The sequence below is a fragment of the Dendrobium catenatum genome, unplaced genomic scaffold (genome assembly GCF_001605985.2).
Source record: "Dendrobium catenatum unplaced genomic scaffold, ASM160598v2 fragScaff_scaffold_390, whole genome shotgun sequence".
Classification (NCBI taxonomy): domain Eukaryota; kingdom Viridiplantae; phylum Streptophyta; class Magnoliopsida; order Asparagales; family Orchidaceae; genus Dendrobium; species Dendrobium catenatum.
In genome coordinates, this window is record NW_021318852.1 from 6,476,322 (window position 1) to 6,499,098 (window position 22,777).

Genomic DNA, 22,777 nt, shown 5'->3' on the forward strand with positions numbered 1-22,777 from the left:
AGTAATACCGGGTTTTGGTCCGGGTCAGGTCGTCGGGCCGCGTGGTAAAGAGTAATAGGACGTGGCAACATTTTATTGGCGTCCGGATGTAGAGCTACGTCAAGTGTCCTGACCTAATAAAAGTTCCGGTATCTAGAGGTGAATGAGAACACGTCATGTTATTTTTTGCTATGTACCACTGTTGTATTCTTGTCGTTATCGAGTGACGTGATATATTATAATTCTCCTCTGGGCCGTTCGGTGACCACGCATGATAATTTCTCATTTGTGGGGGCAATAAATGTAATACCTTGAGAAAGAAAAATAAATAATAAAATTGATTATTAGTATTTATTTCAAAGCTTAATTTTGAAGAATTTAATAAAAATTTATGGAAAATACATTATGAGTATAAAACCCTGAATATTTAGGATGCTCGGTTGAGCCGATAAACTAACATATGTTAAAATAATTAATGTCTTGAAAAAGGAATTCAAGTAGATTATATTATTTGAATGTGGTAGTTAGGCCTTCATAATAACAATAATATATGATTAAGATAATTCCTCAAAAGGATAGTTTCCAATATCTTAGTTAACAATATTTGTCTCTAATTTAATTTTATTTACTGTTTTCTAAAATAACTTTTTAATATAAAATTTTTCTGAACTATAAATTTTTATACTAAAAAATTACTTAAAAAAAAATATCCCAAAGAAAATCTTAAATTTTTTTAACCATAGGAAGTCAAAATAACAACAACAATTAGGGTTTAGCATGTCTTTCAAAGTTTGTCTTCATGTAGACATACAATAAGCTCCATCAATGAGAAACCCTAACAACCCCATTGGGGACGACAATGCATGTTAAGTATATAGTTTGCTAATGAAGCAGAACAAATTACTCTTCAAAATAAGGTTCGGAAACAGATTGATGGCACTGCCTGCATGAAATTTTCTTCTTGCATATTCCAGAGGCATTGCCTGCATTTTTTAATGGGAAAATCAGTGACAGGGGCAATTCACTGCAGGATGAAATTCCAATTTAGCTTCTCTCAAACCCTACCTACCACCTACCATCAGCACCAAGATTCAAGTGGATGGCCATACCTCCAGGAAAACAAGTCTTCAGCAGGCCAGAAGAGCAATTTGGTTGCACCTGCGCCATGGATAATCTTGCTAGTTTTCTGTCTGTTCATGTCTTGGGGCGAAAAAAAATGCATGCCCGAAGACTTCGAACCCATAAAGAATATGTGTTCTTTGATTTTTCATCAACATGCAGATGCTGCATAAAACAAATAATAATGAATAAACCACTTAACTTGCTCCAACCATCTTAAAATTTTGAGAAATTTCAACTATAGTTCATTTAGGACTGCTATTTTATTGCTTCTTGAAACAGCTTTTTAGTTTAAAAATTAAACTTTGTATATTATAAAGCTGTTTTAAGAAACAGCAAGAAAGCCGTCCCAAACGATGCCTATGTTGCTAGGAAAGATCGAAGGTCTGAAAGAGGATTGATTTCAGAATGGGTTGGAAAAAAATTTTAAAATAAAAAACAAAATCTAATATAAAACTAGCAGAAAATGCAACCATTCAATACAGAGCAGAAATTACAATGATAAACAATAAGAAAATAAAAGACAATTACCAATAGTTCTGCATATATAACCAGGCAATGTTCCGTATAACTGATAAATAATAGGTGTACAGATCTTAAGCAGTAATAGAAACAAAATCAATATGGGACTTAGGCTTCGTTTGGGACGGCTTTTTATTGCTTCTTGAAGCAGTTTTTTAGTAAAAAATTAAAAAAGTTTTTACTAGAAAGCTGATTCAAGAAGCAGTAGAAAAGCCGTCCCAAACGAAGCCTTAGGCTTCGTTTGGGATGGCTTTCTTTCTACTTCTTAAAGCAGTTTTTTAGTACAAAATTTTTTAATTTTGTGCTAGAAAGTTGTTTTAAGAAGCAGAAAGAAACCGTCCCAAACGAACCCTTAGTATTCAATCATCTGGTTATCAAGATGATGTATACAAAACACATATACTAAAGGGCACTAATAAAGGACTAGTTCGACAAAAAATTACAAGGGAAAATTTTATGGTCACAGCCTACACAAAAATGGTCAAGCTCAAGCAAAACCAGTAATTAAAATGGCGTATATTCTCACAATGTCAATCCTTAACTTTATCGAAAATAATATTAATAATGGACCTGATCAGATTCTGCTTTGCGGAAACCAACGCAGCTAAAGCCAGCTTCATATCCTCACATGTCAGAGACGGACCACAAATAAGCCTCAGTTTCTGTGGCCCGCTTTTCATTCTGTCTCTTAAATAGTTCCTTCTCATATCCTGCATCATAATTGATAAATGTAAACCTAACGGTCATCATAATACTTCAATGGTTTAGCAAAGCAAATTACAACCATAGTAATAAACTGACCAAAAGATATTATGGATAGATGCATTGATTCATTAAGAAAAAGATATCTACATAGTAATCGGGTAGTTTATGATTGGCAAAAATTTCATGCACATCCCTTGGATTCATGAGATCCACTAACAACATCTCATCAAAAATTATCGAGTTCAAACCGTTTCATATAAGTTTTTACTTTGAAAACTTTTTAAGTCACATTTATCTCCCACAAGTTTCATTCATTCAAACATGCCACTCATTTGAAAGAATTACATGAATAATTTAATTTACTAGAATATTCTTAATATTTACATAGCCATGCAAAATAAGATGGACTTGTCAAACCACCATAGCCAACTACAATTGTTCGATCTCTCAACCTCAGATTATGATTTTATACATTAAGAAATTTATATTCATTTATGTAGATTCATAAAGAATCCAGTGGTAGATACTTTTTTTGTTCAAGTTGGACTACATGCCTAAGTCACTAGCTATTAGCTAGAGCTTTGAAGCATCTCCACTAGGTCAAAAGCCCTTTTAGGGCCAATGATGTATTTCTTTAGAACCGACAATGCACAACGATATTTTCTGACTACAGGCTCTGAATTCGTGCAAGCTCTTTCAAACAAACGGAAATTTATTGACTCCGCAATAGTTTTGCATCATCTATGAGATGCTTGCCACAATCTTTGTTTGTAAACCTTAAAAGCATGTTAATTGTATATGGACATCCCCGTGCAAGGACCAACCATCCTTGCTAGAATCTTTACCAAAAGTTGGCTTACTCCACATTAGCCAACTATTGTGCATCAACATCTTGCAAAGAGCTCCTTCACCATTGGGAGCACTCAATGTTGCAATCCTGATTCAACGATCTTCTTGACATTCTTGGAGTAGTTGAGGTCTGTTAAAACCATCCTCTTGTGATCAGATAGGGTACCAAAGAGCACATCGCCCTCAACATATATCCCATTTGCAATGATCCCCACCACCTTCAATAGCATCATTGATCGTCGAGTTTTTAGGACCATTCCCCAACTAGAAGTCCCGAAAACTGTTTTCTCTATTAGCTAATGACCATGAATGCTACATCCAATAATACAAGAACTGCATATGTGAGTGAACAATCAACCAAGACATTCATCAACATTTTATTTATCAACCATTTCAAATGTTTTCACTTACCTTTTCTAGGGGAAGTATATTACCCAAAGAAAAGCACTCTAAAAAGAAGTCATTTCTCTAGAAAAACTCTTTTTCTAGGAACTGTAGGTGTCGAGTTGAGTTTGACAGCGAGCACCATTTCAATTCCAGTTTGAGGCGAGTTCAAGTCGAGTTTATTTTAGTCAACTATCTTAATTTGGATACAAATTGGAAGATGAGTGAGAACAAGGGCTCCTATCCTTCTAAAAGGATGTATGCATGTATATAAAGCATATGGATAAAAAATTTCTTATTAATATCTTTTACAAATCAATATAACATACATGTGCACACACGCACATATATATTGCCCACTCAATAAGCAAAAAATAAAAGAGAAAGCTCCTTACAAAACATCAAAACAATAAGAGAGCAACATTTTTAAATAACTTCTCTAGAATTTTTAAAAACTTTTCAAAACTAAAACCAAAAAGAGGACACTATTTAAAAATTTAGCTCTCACGAAATTTAAAATCTTATTTTTTTCTTTATTTAGGGAATGTTTGGTATGCTAAAAAGGAAATGTGGTGTAAAAGGAACGTCGTGTAAAGGAGTCCATTGTATTTAAAATGCTTCGGAGTTGTTTGGATGAGTATAAAATAAATGCATGTGATTATTTCTTTGTTTGACTTGAAGTAAAATGAATGTGGTTTAAAGTCTAAAATGGTGGTGGTCAGCGGTAGGCAGTGATGTTGTAGGGCGATGCCGAGGGTGGTTGTGGCCTACGGCGTCGATGGTCAACAGGTCACCAACGGTGGAGAATGGACGTTGATGATGACGAGTGGCGATGACAACCGCGAAGATAGGTGTTGGTGGCGGGCAGCGACGATAGCAAAGGTGGCTCCAAGAAGTTACAATAACATCAAGTCATCAAGCCTCAAGAGGTCGGTTACATGAATCCTCTTTCTAAATTATGCCTTATTAATAGTCAAATTCTCATTTAAATCTAATAAAAAATATCATTTCTAATACTTTCTAACAAAGTATTTTAGGTCTACCTCTGGCTTTCTTAATATAGACCGAATCTAATACATCTATCCTCATGACCGAGTCATCAAAAGGCCGACGCTTTATGTGACCAAATCATCTAAGACGACTGTCTCTAATCTTACCGGCAAATGGTGACAATGACGATGAATTCATGATGTATTTGGAAATTACCCAAACCAGACAAATTTCAAATACACCAAATTTGCACTAGATGGTGCATTTCAAATATATCAAAATTTTATATTGCATTTATTTTACTTCAAATCAAATACCAATATTCTTCAAACTTCTGCTTTTAAATACTTTACGCCCATTTTATTTCAAACCACATAGTCACTTAATAAGAAGAAAAATACTTTCAATTTAAGAAGGGCAAGCCAGACACCATATCATGAATTGAATTAATTTTAAGTGAGCCATTCTCAAGTCAACAAATCAATTTTGACTTTAAGTCAATTAAAATTCTTGAGTTAGTATCAAATGAGTTTCAAACTTAATTAATGGCTTTAAATTTTTTATGTTACAAAAAATTATTTTAGAAGGATGGGTTCAATGGTTTTAAAAAAATCATGGAAATGAATGTGAATTCAACGTAAGTATCAAGTATTTTATGTGTCTTTTCTAACTATTTCCTCTATTATAAAAGTGTATGTAGGATCATCCAATGATAGATGCCTCATAGTTTAGAGGCCCAAAGTACTAAAAAAAATCAATATGTACGGCCTTTAACATAAATATTTTTGGAGTCAACGTTGTACTTTGCATACTCTCCACATTGCAAACGTCAATTTATGTAAAAAAAATATTGGCTGAATAAGTCACTAATCCAAAGTTTGACTTATCAATTTAAAAAAAAAAGGAGATGCCCACACAAATATAGAAGAGTTGAAGAAACATGGAATGAAGACAAACAATTATCAATTTCTACTCCAAAAAAGCAAAAATGAATTCTTATAAACTTAATTTGGTTCCCATCATTGGGAAGCTCCCGAGCCCTTTGGCATGGAGTACAAAGTAACAAGGGAAGCCCCTTATTAAAGAGATAATACTATGCTCCTAATATGATACACATGGAACACACCAAAACTTACTCCCCTTGAAGATGATTGTATGACTCCAATCACAACTCCAAGTCCATGGTGAAAGCATGGCTTTGGTCTGTCATATATGTGCCTCAAGTTTAATAATGATGGCATAGCCTCAACTTACAACATCATTTGTCACAAAGATGACAATTATGCCAGCTCTGACATATACATACAATTTTGTTGTTTCATGTTCATGCCCATATGGGCTGTGGAAGACTCGATTTAGCTGTAGTTTGTTGTAGGAGTGGGTAGCCGTAAGATAATGAAAAATAAAAGCTTATCAGGGCTAATCTAAGTTGATCCAACTAGTTAATCTTAAAAGGTTCATTTTAATTAATTTTAATTAATTTTAATCAATTAAACATGATTTAAAATTTGAAGAATTAATGGCAAATGTTGTTTATATATATATATATATATATAATCAATTGGAATTTAATTACGCCTTTAAAAAATCTAGTCATAAATCAAGCTTAATTTTGGAAGTTATTGCATTAAGTAAACCATTTAGCATATTGGCTGTTCAAGGAAACTTAACAAATTCAATTTAAGGTTACTTAATAAAACATTACTTTATTTAGGTTTCTCGAATTCTGCACAATGAAGTCTCTTAAAATTCTTAAATTTTGATAGTTTCATTCACATGTTACTGAAGTTCATCAAGCAAACCTTCCAGCACAACAAATCAACATGCTTCTCATTAATTTTCAACTTAAGGATGTGATTAGAAAGATTTTAATTAGAGTTGACCAGCATCAAGCATTTATCCCACCACGTTGGGTTAGCTACCTCTTTTTTTTTTCTCCATTATGTCCTATTAAGAGTCAAATTAGAGAAATTGATCTAATAAATATTTATTGACTCCAAAAAGATGATCCATAAATAAAGATATATGTTTTTAAGAAAAATATTAGGATTGAAGAAAGTTTTTAAGTACTAAGTGATCTTAAAAGATTGAAATGAAGTAATGAACTATGTTTTAGTTCACTTTGACTAATCTAGCATTTGACTAGGCGTAGACTAACTCAACTGACCCAGATAACTTTGAAGAAGTTGAAACAGTTGCACGCTCAAACAACTCAAACACTCAAATAACCCCAAATTAATCGGATTGAATCAAAATCTGCAAAGGGCAAAGGTGAGAGGAGAGGGTCTCAATCTAAATAACTCGTGTGCAAATCAACCTACTCCTTGCTTCCATAAGAGCCTCAGAGTCATATAACCTTGAACTGGGAATTCCAAAGGCGGCTCCCATCAACCAACCATTATAAGCAATCAATGTTGTCAAACTTGATGTAAATTTTAATTACCGAGATTAGTATATTGTTCATAACTAAAAAAGAAAAAAAAAATGATTCTTCTACAAATTACTACTGACACTACTATCTATCTAGCAAAACGACATTTATTTTGAAATAATTCTTGAAGAACGATGGAATTCTATTTTTATTGAGAAATGAGGAAGTATAATCGGCAAAGTTCAAACCAAGAAAACTGGAGTCCTTTTCGATATTATCATGGCCAATCTGGAAGATGAAATCACGCCATAAACATCATGCATTCCTCTCCACTCCATCTATTTTTTTTATTTCCAAGGATCATCAATACATACAATAATAGCGCTAACAGAGGCCTTGGTGCTATTTTTTATTTTTATCACTTTAAAGTCCTCGTTGAGTGGGCTCTTGAATTGTTGCAACATATGGGTTCAGACATGAATCTATCTTATCACGTTAGATACAATTTGAAACTAAAAAAGGTATATCATGGTATGAGCATCAACTACATTTAGGCTATTCTAATAAAAATTATACTGATGTCCAAAAATCGCCCCTAAGTTAATCATTTAGGAAAAGAAAAGGAGGACCACCCAATCCATCTCTTATTTTACCATGCTCTCAAGGGTCAATCGCGAAGGTTGATGTTTGTTGGACAATCAATAAAAGGACATACTTTCCTGTCCTTGTTTCTTTATATTACATTCTTCCCATTTCATGTCATCTGACTCTTACCAAAATTGTCTAACGCTCAATGAAAAAGTCGTCTTTTGTCAAACAATCAATAAAGAATTTAATCTTCCAATATTAATTTGCCTCCTTCCCTGACTCCACTTCTCTTTCCCTTAAACAAGGGTTGGCGGAGAAGGTCGATGCTTTCCAAATGAATAGCAGTGGAACAAAGGAGAAGCAAACGATTCTTGTCTTCAAGCTCATCCTCCATAACTGTCTTAAAAAACGAGTACATGCCTCCAACAAGTCTCTATAATTGTCTCTGATCACAGCTTTACCAATTTTTTCTGAGCCTAACCTCTGTCATTATATCTAAACCTAACATCCATCACTGCCTTTAAACCCAACATTTACCACAATCAACAAGCTTACTTTCATCATGGCCTCAAAGCTCATCACCCATTGCTCAAACATTTTGATGCGGGCCACCGCCGACCACCGCCGACGCCGACCGGCAGAGGGAGGGCCGGCGACCCCGCGGCGCGCGGTCGGACTGCGCCGTTCGACCCGCTGAAGCGGGGAACGCGGGATGGGGACGCGGGGCGGAACGCCGAGCGGGACACGCCGAGCGGCTTGAGCGGAACCGGGCCATTTCTGGACCGGTTTGGCTCAAGTCTAGCTTGAACCGGGCGGTTCAACTTGGGCAGCCCACTAGTGGGTATGGTGGGGTCTTTTGCTTGCTATATGTAGGGATTAAGGGGGGATTTCTAGGGCATGAAAGATTGAAGTTTTCTCTTAGCCTCTTAGTTCTTTCTCTTGCTTTTTCTAGGGTTTGTAGTGGGAGACCTTGTCCTTCTCGAAGTGGACAACTTGTATCTTGTTTCTCTTGGATTTTGAATGCAAATTTTCTTGTTCTTCCTCTCATCTCTCTTGTGTTGATTTTTGTCGTGGATTTGGAAGAGAAATTTCTTCTTTGGAAGAGCATTAGGGCAAATCCTAACTTGGGAACCCTAAGGCGTATCACATTTCTTTTACAACCACAAGTTACTTCCTATAAGCTAATTAATTGTTATATGACCCTATAATAATAATGTGGCAACTGCCACCCTTCAGTTATATTATTCAACTCTAGTTGACTTGACTTGATCCCCACTATGATATATGTAGCGAACCAACATAATCCAACTACTTCCATCTAATTGATCCCTCCACCCACTACAAAATTTTAAATTAAGCATTTTCTTCATTATATAGACTCACCCAGAATACAAGGTAAATCCTTCCACCCAAATCTATTTTGGACTGTATTGCTAAGCCACACACTTGAAAATCGGAGGGTTTCCTTAAGGTAACAACTCATGGGGAGTCACTAACATTCTTCTTTGAGTCGATTATAAGAATTTCTTTTGAGATAAAACATTAAGACTCTTAAATTTAAATATGTCAGTATAGTAAATCAAGAGAGTAAATCTGAAAAAATGATTATATTGACTATATTTTAATTTCAAGGTTATGGGTTCAAATATTGAATTTTGGAGTGGTGTAGGAAATTTGCAATCAAAATAAGCCTCTCTAATTCTCCACATTGTTAGGAGGGTTCATGCGCCAAGTATCCATCCCCTGCATGTAATCACATATTCATCAATCCATACATCATTTTACATATTAGTATACATCCATAAAATTTATGCACCACTAGAAATTCTTAAGCAAATATCAAGAAAGCTCAGTTGATCCGTACTTCATATTTTATCTTTCTTCTTTTTGTTCTTACAAAAACGATCTCAAACAATTTTGATTTGCCTGCTAAATATTTCCCAACAAAATGAATGAATCCATGGATCAATGTATCAATGTTGATTCAATTAATAAACTAAGGAAAACATGAAATATGAATAAAAGTCAAAATCAAAAAGTAAGTCACAAACCGTTGCTCCGATCGACTCCATCCCAATGTCTACCAGGTTTGATGCCATATCGATTTGGGGTGAAATCTAATCCCCGTTTCAACCAGCTGTGCGTAGGAATACTTTGAGGAACTACGAAGCCAGATTCTTTCATTTTTTCATTTTCAGCAAAATCTTCTAGAATTAGCTCTGAGGTCTTCCGCTGCAATGAAATAAGTAAAATAGTGAATTTAATGAAATCATCGAATAAAATCATTCAGCGTGATGTGAGTATACCTTAACCAAATGAGCCATTGGATCACCCCATCTCAACCTCTCCTTCAACATCTTATCAAGCTCAGGATCATCCCTATGGTCAAAATAAATCAACCAACGGTTAAAAATGTAGATAAAAGAAACTTAAATAGTCATTTCATAGACATTATGCCATGTAATGTATTTTAAACAAATCCGTTAACAGTAAACATGAACTTTAGAATCATTAGACCTATAACGATTAATGTTACAACTTAGTAGGCAAAATATTATGAATTGACTGCAATAAAAGATAGCCTTCTAAGAGCTAAATTATGAAATAAATAATCATACCGCGAACGTGCAAAAGGCCTCTCCTTCTCACGTTCCAGCTCTTTCCCCCTCTCTTCAGCTTCTCGCTTTTGTGCTAAACCTTTGCCCCACTCCAACGGCCTCTCCTGGAGCAAATCAGAACATTTAAAAAGCATAAATCAATAAAAACAAAAGGAACAACTATCAATTAAAAAAAGATAACAGTTAATTTCCACAAATTAAAGCTGGGTTCATAAACCCCTAGGCAAAGAACTTCTACGTGAAAGACTTTTATCCTAATCTGTGCTCCCTCCCTCTAAAACCATGCTAAAAAGAAAAGAAACTATAGAGTAAGGTCGATTTGGAATCTAACTGGGAAAGTGGCCAATTTGGCTTTCTTAAAAAGTTAATCTGCTATGTCTAGGAGAAAAAAAATGTTAAATCCCAAAAGGCATGCCTAAAACAGCACCTATACCAAACATAAGTGACAGCGCAATGGGGGGCAAATTTAGATTACATAACCATCTAGCTATACATTTGTTGAGAGGTTTGATAAAGCAATATAGAGAAATTAATGATGATCTACATTTGATATTTATTGATTTAGAGAAAGCATGTGATAAAGTTCCAAGTGATAAAGTTCCAAGCGAAGTGATCTGGAGAGTTTTAAAAAAGAAATGAGTTAATAATATTTATATTTAAATCATTAAGAGTATGCATACAAAAGTGGTTACTTACGTTTAATACAAGATGGTTTGATCAAGTATCTTCTTGTTTCAGTTGGATTGCATCAAGGATCAGCTTTAAGCCCATATCTTTTTGATTTAGTCATTGATTTTTTTTACTAGGCTTTTGCATGAAGATGTATCTTGGTGTATTCATTTTGTCGATAAGACTAGAGAGGGAGTTGATTAAAAAACTTGAATTATGGAGGTCAACTTTCAAGTATAAAGATTTTCGCTTGAGTGGATCTAAAACCGAATACATAGAGTGTAATATTAGTAGTAATAGATCAAGTGGTGGGCTTGTGATAATGTGTGATCAATTGATTAAAAAAAGTGCATGTTTTAGATTTATTTGGTCTATTGTTCAAAGTAATGGAGAAATAGATGGGGATATTATTAATAAAACTTAAGCTGGATAGTTGAAATTGAGGTATGAATCGGGCCTGTTGCATGATAGAAAAGAACCACTCAAACTTGAGGAAAAATTTTATATGATGGCCTTGAGACCCATAATGCTTATGGCACAGAATATTAGCCACTAAAAGGGAAGTATAAAATTAAGTATTACAGAGATAAGGATGCTTAGTGGATGAGTGGCTTTACACTTAGAGACATGATATAAAATGAGAATATATGTAAAAAGGTTGAAGCAGCCCCAATGGCTAATAAGATCAGAGAGAGTCACATTAGATGGTTTGATCACACAAAACATCGACCTTCTGATTACCCTCTTAGGAGAGTAGATGTATTAGATAGGGGTAGACCTAAAAAGGCTTGGCTGGAAAGTATTAAAAATGACCTTTTTTTATTAGATTTAATTTAAAATTTGACTCTTTAAAGGACACTATGAAGAAAAAGGAATCATGTAGCCAACCTCACGTAGTGCGATAAATGCTTATTATTACTGTTGATGTTGTTGTTGTTATTGTTGTTGTTGTTGTAACCATAAAGCTATAGCCACATCAATTATGCTAAGATAAAATGAGAAAGGCATTTTCTTAAAAGCATAAAAGATTGGCTCTATTTTGAAATGACGCTCTATTAAAGTTTTGAGAATTACTATTTTAAACATATTTAATAAAAGGCAATGAGATGGGATGTTCATTGAAAAAAAATGGGTCTTAAAATCATTCCCAGTCCATCTCTCTCAATTCAAATAGATTATCAAACGAAAATCTAACCTCACCATTCCATCCCCCTCTCACATGTGCTAGTAGCTCATTTAAATATAAATATCTATGTTCATATTCTAACAGTAAATAAAGGCTTATACTAATCATTAATAATAATTATTTCTTACATATTGAAATATGTATCTATACATCTACATATTATATACTAAAGAATATAGAGAGAATATGAAGGGAGGTAGCTTATTTTGAAGTAAAATTGATGCAGGACTAAATGCAAGACAGGAAATTTGCACAAAATATTTAAAGAACAACTTTGGATTTCTCATTATTAGCCACTAAAACCACAAAGTAAAACTTTAAAGCGGTCACTTCCGTTTAGGCTAAGCTACGCAAGAGACTAAGCAAAGTCAAAACATTTAGAAAAATTTAAAGCAATGCGTACAAAATAGCTTTCAACATAACCTTGATCTAACAAGAGGTCTAAAAGCAAAGAAGTAACAATCCTACGTTACTAATGGATGGCGATAGTGAAACACAATCTCTTGCTTGAACAATCTCTCTAAGAAGTAGAATATGAAAGTACACGAATCAATGAAGAATATCACCTTCACGGAGAATCGTCTTGAATCTTGATACACCACATTCCTTCCGATGGTTGATACTCCATAGACGTGATCATCAACGACTACTACGGGTTGACAGACTTTCTATGGATCCGTCAAAGATTGGAATCACACCGACGATGGTAATTTGAGAAGATCCACGAAGCCTTGGTCGTCGTATGAGAAGTCGGAATCAAACGCCGGATCGGCCATACATCATTATCATGTAAGGAGAGAACACACTAGAGAGGAAGAGGGAGAGAGATGGCGGTAGGGAGGGAGGAAGAGGCTAGAGTTAGGAAAGAACTAGGTTGGGTTGAGATAAAAGTGTTATAATCCTCAAATCTGAAATTATTCTCAGATTTTAAGTAAAAGAGGAGGGAAAATTTTGAAATTTGGATTTCAAATGACATGTAATTAAGAGCCTTAATGTAGCATTAAAGAAGTGGGGGCCAAGGGGCCAGCGGCATGTAGAGGGAGAGGGAGGTTTTTTTTTTGTGGAGAAATTTAACTTCCCTTCCAAATTGGTATCTTTAATTTAGAAGAATAAAAATTCCGCACAAATCAAATTTGAAATTAATCATGAATGAGTTTCAATACCTTCCTAAAATAGCTCTCTAATTTAGGAAACTATTTGAAATTCAAAATTTGAAAATAATTTCCCAAACTATTTAAGCTCTTTAGGTAAGCAATAAGGGGCATTAATTACTCATTCATGGAGGCAAACAAGGGTGGCCGGCGGCGGGTTTGGCTTGGGTGGGGCGGGTGGAGGAGCTAATGAAGAAGAAGGGTTGGGTTGGTGGTTAGGTTGAGGTGAGCTTTGGTAGGAAGGGATATGAGGTGGTGGTTGGTGGTGTGGATGACCGGCGGCAGGTGTTGGGTAGACGGGAAGGGAGGAAGGAGGAGAACCAAGAGCCACCGGTGGTGATTGTTGGGTACGACGGGTGGCCTCTCCTAGGCTCCACCAAGCTCTCAAACTCTCTCTCAAGCTCTCACATAAGCTTCAAGAAGACAAATGCAGGAAAATATCTTGATATCATTCATTAACCTTCAAAATAACAAGAAGAAGGCTATAAATAGCCTCTTACAATGACTTAAAGCAAAAGGACTCAAATACCCTCAATGGGCAACATGACTCAATCCCTCAAGCAAGGGTAAAACCGGAAAATGCTGAAATAAAAAATTACATCAATAAGTAGACAATAATAAAATCAAAAGTACATCGGATAAATCGTGGCCCAACATCTACGGCCACGTCGACGGTAGACTTTCCAACTGATGTCCCCATCAAAAACCCTCTCAAAATTCTGAAAACTTTTTTTAGTATAAAATAAAGATGAGAGATGGGACAGCTCGTTGAAAACATATAAAAATGCAAAGTGAAAGCCTAGAAGGAGAAAATGAAAACTTAGTGGCTCAAGGATTCACTCAAATGTATGTGATAGACTATGATGAGACATTTGTTTCAATTGTAAATTTGAATATTTTTTTGGCATTTATTATCCTTGGCACCAATCCTCAGTTGGGAGGCTTCCTCAACTGACATAAAAAATGGCTTTTTAAATGGAGAGCCAAAAGAAGAAGTATACATAAAAAATTAAAAAAAAAAACTAAAAGAAGAAGTATACATGAAGATTCATCAAGGATTCCAATCAAAACAGAAGAAGAGAAAAAGCCTCTAAGCTCAAAAAAATCCCTCTATGATCCAAAACAATCAACATGAATATGATCAATGCATACTAAGTTGGGATACAAACGATGAAAAGGATTCTAATTTGCTTTCTTAGAATTTTGATAACAAAGGAAGATATCCACTCTAATTGTGTATGTAGATGATATGGTGATTACTGATTACAACTGATAACATCCAAGAAATAAATAAAATAAATGGTGAGTTGATTTTGAAGGTGAATTTTTTGGGAAAACATAAAAAATTACTTGGAATGGACATTGCTAGAATTAAGAATAATATTTTTATCTCCCAAAGGAAATGCACATTTGACATGCCCAAAGAAACTGTGAAAGTAAGTTGAAAATATGGGGCAGATACACCACACTAAAGGATTTGCAAAAAAAGGAAAGCATGATGAACCAACTATTGATAAAGAAATATGTCAGCGTTTTGTAGGAAGATTTAGTTATTTATCACTAATTAGTCCAAACATTTCATATGCAAGTGAATAGGGGCGTGCCTTATTTGGCTAAACCCAAAAAACCAAACCTAACAAATTTGTTGAAGTTCTTTATTTCAGTTTATAAAATAGTGGTTTAGTTATTGGTTTAAATTTACATATTATTTGGTTTACAATTATTGGATCAGTTTTTATGTCAATTAAATCAGCAAAATCCATAAAACTCAAACCCTTCTTTTTATTCTCGCTCTTAAACCCCTCCTTTTTATTCTCTCTACCTAAATACAAATAGCTCCTTGCCTCTTCCTAAATATGAACAAGCAACAAAGCTTCTCATTTCAGATTTACCCAATGGTCAAGGGGTTTGGTTGGCAAAATGAGCAATCAACATATGCTAGGGCTTTGACTCCTTCAACTTTGAGGCTTCAATCAAGCGAAGAATGTTATAATCTACCTAGAAGTGCACAAGAAGAGCCCTAGACTAAGTAAACTAGAACTCCTCAGCCCTTGCACTCATCGTAATAGTGTCTCGATCCCTAAACCTCTTCAGATAAACCTTTTCCCATAGAAATCTCTTGCTCGGTGGCTAGCGGTGGCCCGAACCTCAAAATCTATTGCTTGGACTAGACTCCAGTACTCAAGGGTGCGCTACCTGATACCCTGCAAACGAAAAGTCACAAGATTCGCACGGGATTAGGACACATCTTCTACAATTTTGCCTAAGTCCAAAGTATTTCAGTGTTTCAACAACTAATCAATATTAATTATATCATCATGAGAGATATTTATTTAGAATCATACACAATTTTTTTGTATCAGGCCTTCGGAGGTTTTCTTGAACAATATAGCTTTTCAATAATAATACTTTGATCTGATAAATTTTAGTGAGTAGTCTATATTTAAAGAAAAAAGCAAATGATTTTGGTGATATGTGTATTTAGTTTTTATATGATTGACTTTGCCCTTATTAAGTACCAATTCACACCTTTATATTTGAAATAACAAAAAATTATCAGTCAAATTGAACCAAATCAACCAAACTTTAATGTGGTTCAGTTTGATTAGGTTATATTTATAATTTGGTGAATTCAATTATTAGATTTTAAATTCAAAACCTATTGATTAAGCCATCTGTAATTCAAACTGTCCAAACCAATCGAAAGTGCACCACTAGCAATGTGTGATAATGATGGAACTTGAGTTGCAAAAATTCGGAATCCAGGAAAAACAGCCCAAAAACAGTGGAAAAATGGAGGATTTCTTGGATGGAAACACTCACAAGCACTTCGATTACTTAAATATCAAAAGACTTACAAGTTTCCACGGATACAATGCTCTCAATTCGAGAAGAGAAGCTTTCTCCCAAGCCCTAGATTAGAAGAAAGCTAAAACAGCCACCAAAACAAGATCCCTCTCAAACCAACCCTAACTCCCTTTTAACCCTCACAAGATCCCCCCAAAATACCCTAATTATCCCTAGGGCAAACAAAACAAACTCCCTCTTACATTTGGTGGGCCCCTTGGGCCCACCCGCCTCCTCCCTCTCCTTCGGCCGAACGCCCAGGCGGGCGTTTTCTCCGCCTGCGATAGGCGAGAACCGGCCCCTCGTGGGCCGGTGCGGCTGCGGGATGGACCGGGCGGTCCGGTCCATCAGATAAGTCAAGTAATGCTTTCCCCAACTCGCTGGCATCTGAATTCTATAAATAAAACATTGAAATATATTAAATATAGTCAAGGAAGAGGCTTCATGTTTCACAAAACAAAACAAAAAAAGAATATAGAAGGAGACACTAATTCAGCATGGGTAGGAGGAGAGGATAACAAATCCACCTCAAGATTACGCAAAGTTATGGGAAAATTTAATCACTTGACAAAGTCAAAAAACAAGCATTAGTCATTAGAAGAAGAGTTGAAGTAGTATTTCACGACATTGTAGGAGTCTATGAAGTTATCTGGTTAGAATCATTGATGGAGGATTTACAAATACATAATACATCACTAACAACTCTCTATAGTGACAATAAATATACAATCAATATTGTGAACAATCATGCACAATATTGTTGGTACCCTCCTCCTCCCAACTGATTAAAGATTAATGTTGATGCATCATTATTAAAATCTCAAAAAACTGGCATTGGTGGAGTGGTTCGGGATAGCAAAGGTAGAATGCTTTTGGCTTACGGTCATTCATGTATCCATTGGGATATTGCTAGCCTTGAACTGTTTTCGGTTCAATTCATAAAGGAGATAAAAAGAGATTGGATGCAAGATTACCGAGGTATTATCATAGAAGGGGATAATTTCAATGTTATCAAGTTTTTTGCAAAAAACGGGAGGCAAGTGGAAAGATGAATTGCTTCTTTTAAAAGATCATAAATTCATTATTTTCAATTGGGTTAATAGAGAAGGTAATAAGCTAGCAAATCTATGTGCTAGCTATGCCATTTTTTCAGATTTCTATTGGGAAGAATTCTCTGGTAATAAAATTCCTTTACTATTTTGCAATTTGCTAAAGAAGGAATCTAGTTTGTAATTAGGTTTTTTTTAATAATATTTTCTAGCCTTGTGACATAACTTCCTATTGTCTTAGGATGAGCAAATGTTCATACAAAAATCATATAGAATGGAACAGTCGAAGATATGTTAGGCAGAAAAATAAATATATATTCCTAGACTTAAGTTGAATTTATTTTCTGGATTTTTGAGTAAATTGCCAATCAATAATATATATATCCAGAAAATAAATTCAAATTCAAACCTTCCTAGCTATTGAAGTCCCCTACCCAAAAGTTGAACTTCCGAATTCAGTCGCATGTTTTCTTCAAGTAATACAACCAATCATTTCCTCCTACATATAGAAAATCACGCCTCCTGCAATCTTTCCATAACTTCACCCATTTGTCTGTCGCATCCCTTGCCACAAATGTTCATCCAATGCCTCACGATGAGAGTTGTTTACCGCCTTTCTGCTGCACCAACTGTCCGTCCCCTCATCTCCAATTCTATAGTTGGCTCCTACCTTTTTCTTTAAAAATATTAAATTCTGCCAAATATTCATAGGTGTGATTATATCCAGCAAACGAGATCGATTCAATTCATGTATTGCTCTTAATTTAGCAGGAAAGCCAACCAATGTAAATTAGTTCATTCCTGTACAATTTTTGTAGTAATTTAATGAAAATGTGTATAAAACCTTATAAATTCATCAAGAAAGGCAATAAAAAAAAATCTTCTCTGTATCTTATATTTTGTTCACAAATATGCTAGTTCACAACATATCCCTTATCAAGAATGCCCTAAACTAGAAAAATTCAAATTTGGATTCATTTCATTGACTTTGGCATAAGTTCATAGTTGGTTGTAGCCTAATGACAACCCTCAACCAGTCAACATTTCTTATTAGAGCCTAGGACCATTTGAGGACAATTTGCGTTCTAAGTTTCATAACCTTTCTAAAATGATTTCCTTATGCAAAGTACTAAAACCGAGGTTTAAAAAACTTAAATAGTTAAAATGTTTTAGATCTTTTATTAAACTCTTTTTGTTTGTAACATGCATAGCCTAGTGCTGATTTACTCTTCATTACTACCTAGTATATCTTTATCATTATTCATGCTCTCTACTCTATCATTGGATTTATATTCCTTCGTTCTTTCTTTATATTTTGAAACTCATCTACTTCATCAATAAAAAGTTTACCGCTTATTACTAATACATATCCATATTTTTCCATTTATTGTTGCCCGTTTAACATCAAAATCATTTGAAAATATCATCATAAACAACCAACATATCTTTCATGCTTGTACTAGCACATTTCTCTCCAATCAAGGCAAAGTGCTCATCCTAACCTTGGTGTCTAAGACGAACAATTATTACGTCCTCTGACCGGACGTAGAGCTACGTTCGGCCGCCAATAACGTGTCGCCACGTGCTCTTACTCTCTACCGCGCGGCCCGACGACTTGACCCGGACCGGAACCCGGGAATGCTATATTCGTGTATTGCGAGGTATTACTCGGTATTTGCTTTGTATTGCTAGGTATTGCATGGAAATAACGAAAAATACCGCTCTGTGAAGACCAATACCGAGTAATATTGAGTTGTATCGAGTTGTACCGAGTTTTTCAAAAACTCGGTACAACTCGATACAACTCAGTATTACTCGGGATTTGCTCGGTATTGCTCAGTATTGGTTATTGCCAAGCATAATCTATCAATACCTAGCAATACCGTGTAATACCGAGCAACACCTAGCAAAATCGAGAAATACCGAGCCATCCTGGGTCCGTTCCGGATCGGGTTGTAGGGGCGCGCGGTAAATAGTGAGAACGCATGGCGCGATTCTACTGGCGGCCGAACTTAGAGCTACGTCCTGTGACCGGACCAAATAAAAGTTAGTCTAAGACGGAGCACTCACCAAAAACACCATAGAAATGGCACCCGGTTAGGAGTGTAGAAGGTTATGGCCAAGTCTAGCCACACTTGGGTCTCTAAATGAGACCTAGGCACCTCTAATAATAATGGAATGATAATTAAAATGAATTCCTTGTGTAATAAGAGGGACCTCTCAAACATTACTACGTAAAACACCCACTATATTTAATCCACTAGTAATTAGAATAAAACCTCAGTACACAATAAAGGACCAAAAAGCACGAAAAAAAAAAAGAAGTACATAACACTTAAATGCAGCTCAACAATCCATAAAGGAATTCATTTATAAACTCTAAGTTCCAAACCAAAAGGCATGTGCTTTCTTACCTCTTTCTTCTTTTCCTTTGATTTCATCAACTCCTCCTTTGAAACCTTATTTCCTGAAGAAGATAATACTACAGTTAATACCATGAGGAATTATTCTGCCATTTGGAAATCTAAATTGACAAATTTTAAAGAAATTCCAGCAGTTACTTTAATATTTATTGTTGTGACGAATTAGTGTCAAACCTTCTTTATCACGAAATACCACTTCTGCGCCTCTTCCAGTCAGCAATGGATCCATTGCAGCAAACCTTCAGGCACCAAGGAAAAAAAAATTAAAGATGCCAACTTAGTCTTCTCTAATCACACAAACTTTCATACTTAGTTTTATACATTGCTAAACTGCTATAACTTTCAGAATATAAACCCACCTAGACTTCGCCTCCATCCTCTTCCTGTCTGTCTCCTCCCTCATTTCCTTACGTGATAATATACCTCCACTTTTTGCCTCCTGAGTAAATGATGGCTCCTTAATTCTGGGTGGTAAAGGACCAGCAGAGGGCAAATTTGTATTTCCTCTACCCTCTAATGACCCATGGTGTACTCTCCGCGGTGCAGATGAGTTCTGAGATGATCCAAATTGGCCCTTCGTAGTATGTGAAAGGTCAGGAAATGAAGAACTCTGCATATCAGTGGGTTCCAGCGAGCGCTTCGAAGCTCTACGTGGAGGAGACAAATCATCTGGAGACATTTTTCTAATTCTCCTAGGTGGGGAAAGATCCGCAACAGGTGAAGACCGAGCTTTTCGGGGAGGAGACAAATCCTCCAATGGCCCTTTCTTCGCCCTGTAAAGTAGATGAGGATGAGCTTCAGGTAATTCTCAATATCGAAGAGGAAGAGACAAATCATCTACCGACCCTTTCACTGGTTTCCTTGGGGGTGAAAGGTCATCTTCTCGCGAGCCACGACCTGCCTCCACTTCCTGTGTGCGGAACTTACCATGATGCGGCGGTGAAAGGTCCTCAACACGCCGCTTTCGAGGGGGTGATAGATCTCGGGCCTCCCCTCCATGCCCACTTAATCCAGGCTCTGGTGAGGGTGTATCCAAACGGCGGCGCCTCTGGCGCGGAGGAGACAGATCCTTGTCTGAATAAGTTGGCGAAAGGTCACTGTTCCCAAAATCGTGTTTGTTTAACTGAGGCGAGAGATCTTGTCCCTTAGCAGCGGAGGGTCTAGACGGCTTAGGAATCGAGACCCACCCGCTTCCATCTTCATTGATGCCATGATAAGGCCTGACAGAACGAAGCGCCTGGAGCCTTTTCATCCTCTTGACCTCTATATCTTCCTCAACTTGGGGCGTCTCATCTCCTATACAAAGAAAACATAGTCTGAGATGCAACCAAACTCAAAAACTCGAAAAAGGATCATTTTAAATGGAAATTACCCGCGAAATTGTCTTCCTCCTCGGCATCATCTAGCTGCACGGGCTTTTGCCAGATGGGGTCATTGTCAACGACGAGAACTCCGCCGGTAGATAGGGGCTTCAGCTTCTCTTTACTCTTCTTCTTCTTGGCCTTCTTCGGCTCGTCAGTGCCTGACTGGTATCGCTTGAGATATTCCTTGAGGGAGACGGAAGAGGATGCAGCCATCAATCCGTGCACGCGCCAATAGTAGCGCCGGCTACAAAATTCTAGGGCAGATCTCTAGAACCGAAGGGGCTGTTTGATAGCAGGATTTAGGAAAATGACCAATTTTAAATCCTACAGAATCTTAAATCTTATTTCACATCAACTCGAATTCTTCTTCACACGCCGCTGCTGCCGTCGATGCCTTCTCCAGCGACCTCCCGTCGCGACTTCCTGCTCCGGTGGCGTCGCAGGTTTCGGAAATTTTGGGTGGAAAAAGGAAGATACTTATTTAATTAGATGTATTAATCAAAATTTTAAACTATTGTTAATAAGAAATAGGGAGATTTACATACATACCATCCTATACTCTTCTATTTACATATTTAATATCTAAAACTTTAATGCTACATATATACCACTCATAGTTCATTTTTAATATGAGTAGTATAAATAAAATATATGAGTGGTATGAAGGAAAGGCCAAATTTTAGAAAGAAGCCGGACATTTCTTAAAATTAGTTTAAGGAGTGCATTTAAAAAAAAAATTAAAAGGAGCAAAATAGCCAAATCATTTGACGTATTCTGAATACGTTAAATGATTTGGCGTTTTCTGAATAAGCTAAATGATTCAGCGTATTCAGTTAAAAAAAAATTGTCATGTACAGAGAGAATGTGTAAGAGTGAGAGAGAGACAAGATGAGGGAGAGAGAAAAGGGGGAGAGAGAGGGCCAAACGGCATTGAAAGACAATACAGAGAAATGATGTACTTTTTTTAATGAATGATGTACTTTTTTTTAATATTAGTAATTTAATTTATTAAATAATTATTTATAAAAACTTTTTAATTAAAATAAATAAACTTTTTAATTATTTAATTTTTTAAATACTTAAGCAATTTAATTTATTACAAAATCTTTTAAATTTTCATTCTAATAAAATATTGATAAAAATTAAAATAAATTTTCTTTTAAATATGCTTCTTAAACTAATTTTAACAAATACCTTGCTTCTTTCTAAAATTGGCACTGAAGGAAATATAAGTGGTATATTTGATATTAAAATAATATAAGGTGGTATGTATGTAATATTGAAGTTTTAGGTATTAGATATGTAAATAGGATGATATAAAATGGTATGTATGTAAATTTTCCTAATAAATATAATTTATTTATAATTAATTTAACTATATTTAATTAGATAAAATGAAATATATTTAATTATAAACTATTAATTAATAATATATAAGATATTAATTTCAATTAATTATGATTAATTAAAATAATAATATTAATGGTAATTTTATTAATTAAACTATCAATATCGAAAGTTGTTGATAAAATATCGAAAGAAAAAGGTGATATGAAACATTTTTCTTTATTATGTCATGTTAAGAATCAAATTCTCGTTTAAATCTAATAAAGAAATATTAATTACAATATTTTATAATCAACTCTTTTTAAGTCTACCTCTACCTTTTTTTAACATAAGTCAAATCTAATATATCTACTCCTAATCGGTCATGAGAAAGCTGCAATTTTATGTGACCAAATCATCTGATGCGACTCTCTCTAATCTTATCTTCCATTGAAGCTAGTCCAACATTTTCATGTATATGCTCATTTCGTATCCTATCTTGAAGAGTAAAGCAACTCATCCACCTAAGCATCATCATCTCTGTAACACTTAAATTAATATTATACTTCTCTTTTAATGACCAACATTATGCATCATAAAGCAATGCAGGTCTCACCACCATCTTATAAAATTTTCT

General features: G+C 35.3%; 1 protein-coding gene across 3 annotated transcripts; it reads right to left on the reverse strand.

Annotated features, from left to right (window-relative positions):
- Positions 1-700: 700 nt before the first annotated feature.
- Positions 701-21,291, reverse strand: LOC110097514 (BUD13 homolog). 3 transcript variants are annotated; one of them, XR_002303209.2, is made up of 11 exons: positions 20,823-21,290; positions 20,296-20,746; positions 19,810-20,223; positions 19,625-19,689; positions 19,442-19,494; positions 10,126-10,229; positions 9,814-9,886; positions 9,559-9,739; positions 2,191-2,330; positions 1,089-1,263; positions 701-1,003 (listed from the first exon to the last, which is right to left on the reverse strand). XR_002303209.2 is itself a non-coding variant. In XM_020823911.2 (9 exons), the coding sequence occupies exons 1-9, from the start codon at positions 21,025-21,027 to the stop codon at positions 2,245-2,247; spliced, it is 1,632 nt and encodes a 543-aa protein (XP_020679570.1). In that variant the 5' UTR covers positions 21,028-21,291; the 3' UTR covers positions 2,001-2,244. The 3 variants fall into 3 exon arrangements, 1 of the variants encoding a protein (XP_020679570.1); XR_002303208.2 differs by having other exon boundaries at positions 701-1,263; XM_020823911.2 differs by lacking the exons at positions 701-1,003; positions 1,089-1,263 and having other exon boundaries at positions 2,001-2,330; positions 20,823-21,291.
- Between the last annotated feature and the right edge of the window lie 1,486 nt (positions 21,292-22,777).

What these genes read in the sequence shown, in the direction of transcription:
- LOC110097514 (XM_020823911.2), bottom strand. Translation starts at nt 21,027, where the DNA reads ATGGCTGCATCCTCTTCCGTCTCCCTCAAGGAATATCTCAAGCGATAC. An exon ending in CCAAGGAAACCAGTGAAAGG is followed by an intron (nt 20,224 to 20,295) that starts GTCGGTAGATGA and finishes TCTACTTTACAG; the next exon opens with GGCGAAGAAAGGGCCATTGG. An exon ending in CAAAGGAAAAGAAGAAAGAG is followed by an intron (nt 10,230 to 19,441) that starts GTAAGAAAGCAC and finishes GATTTGCTCCAG; the next exon opens with GAGAGGCCGTTGGAGTGGGG.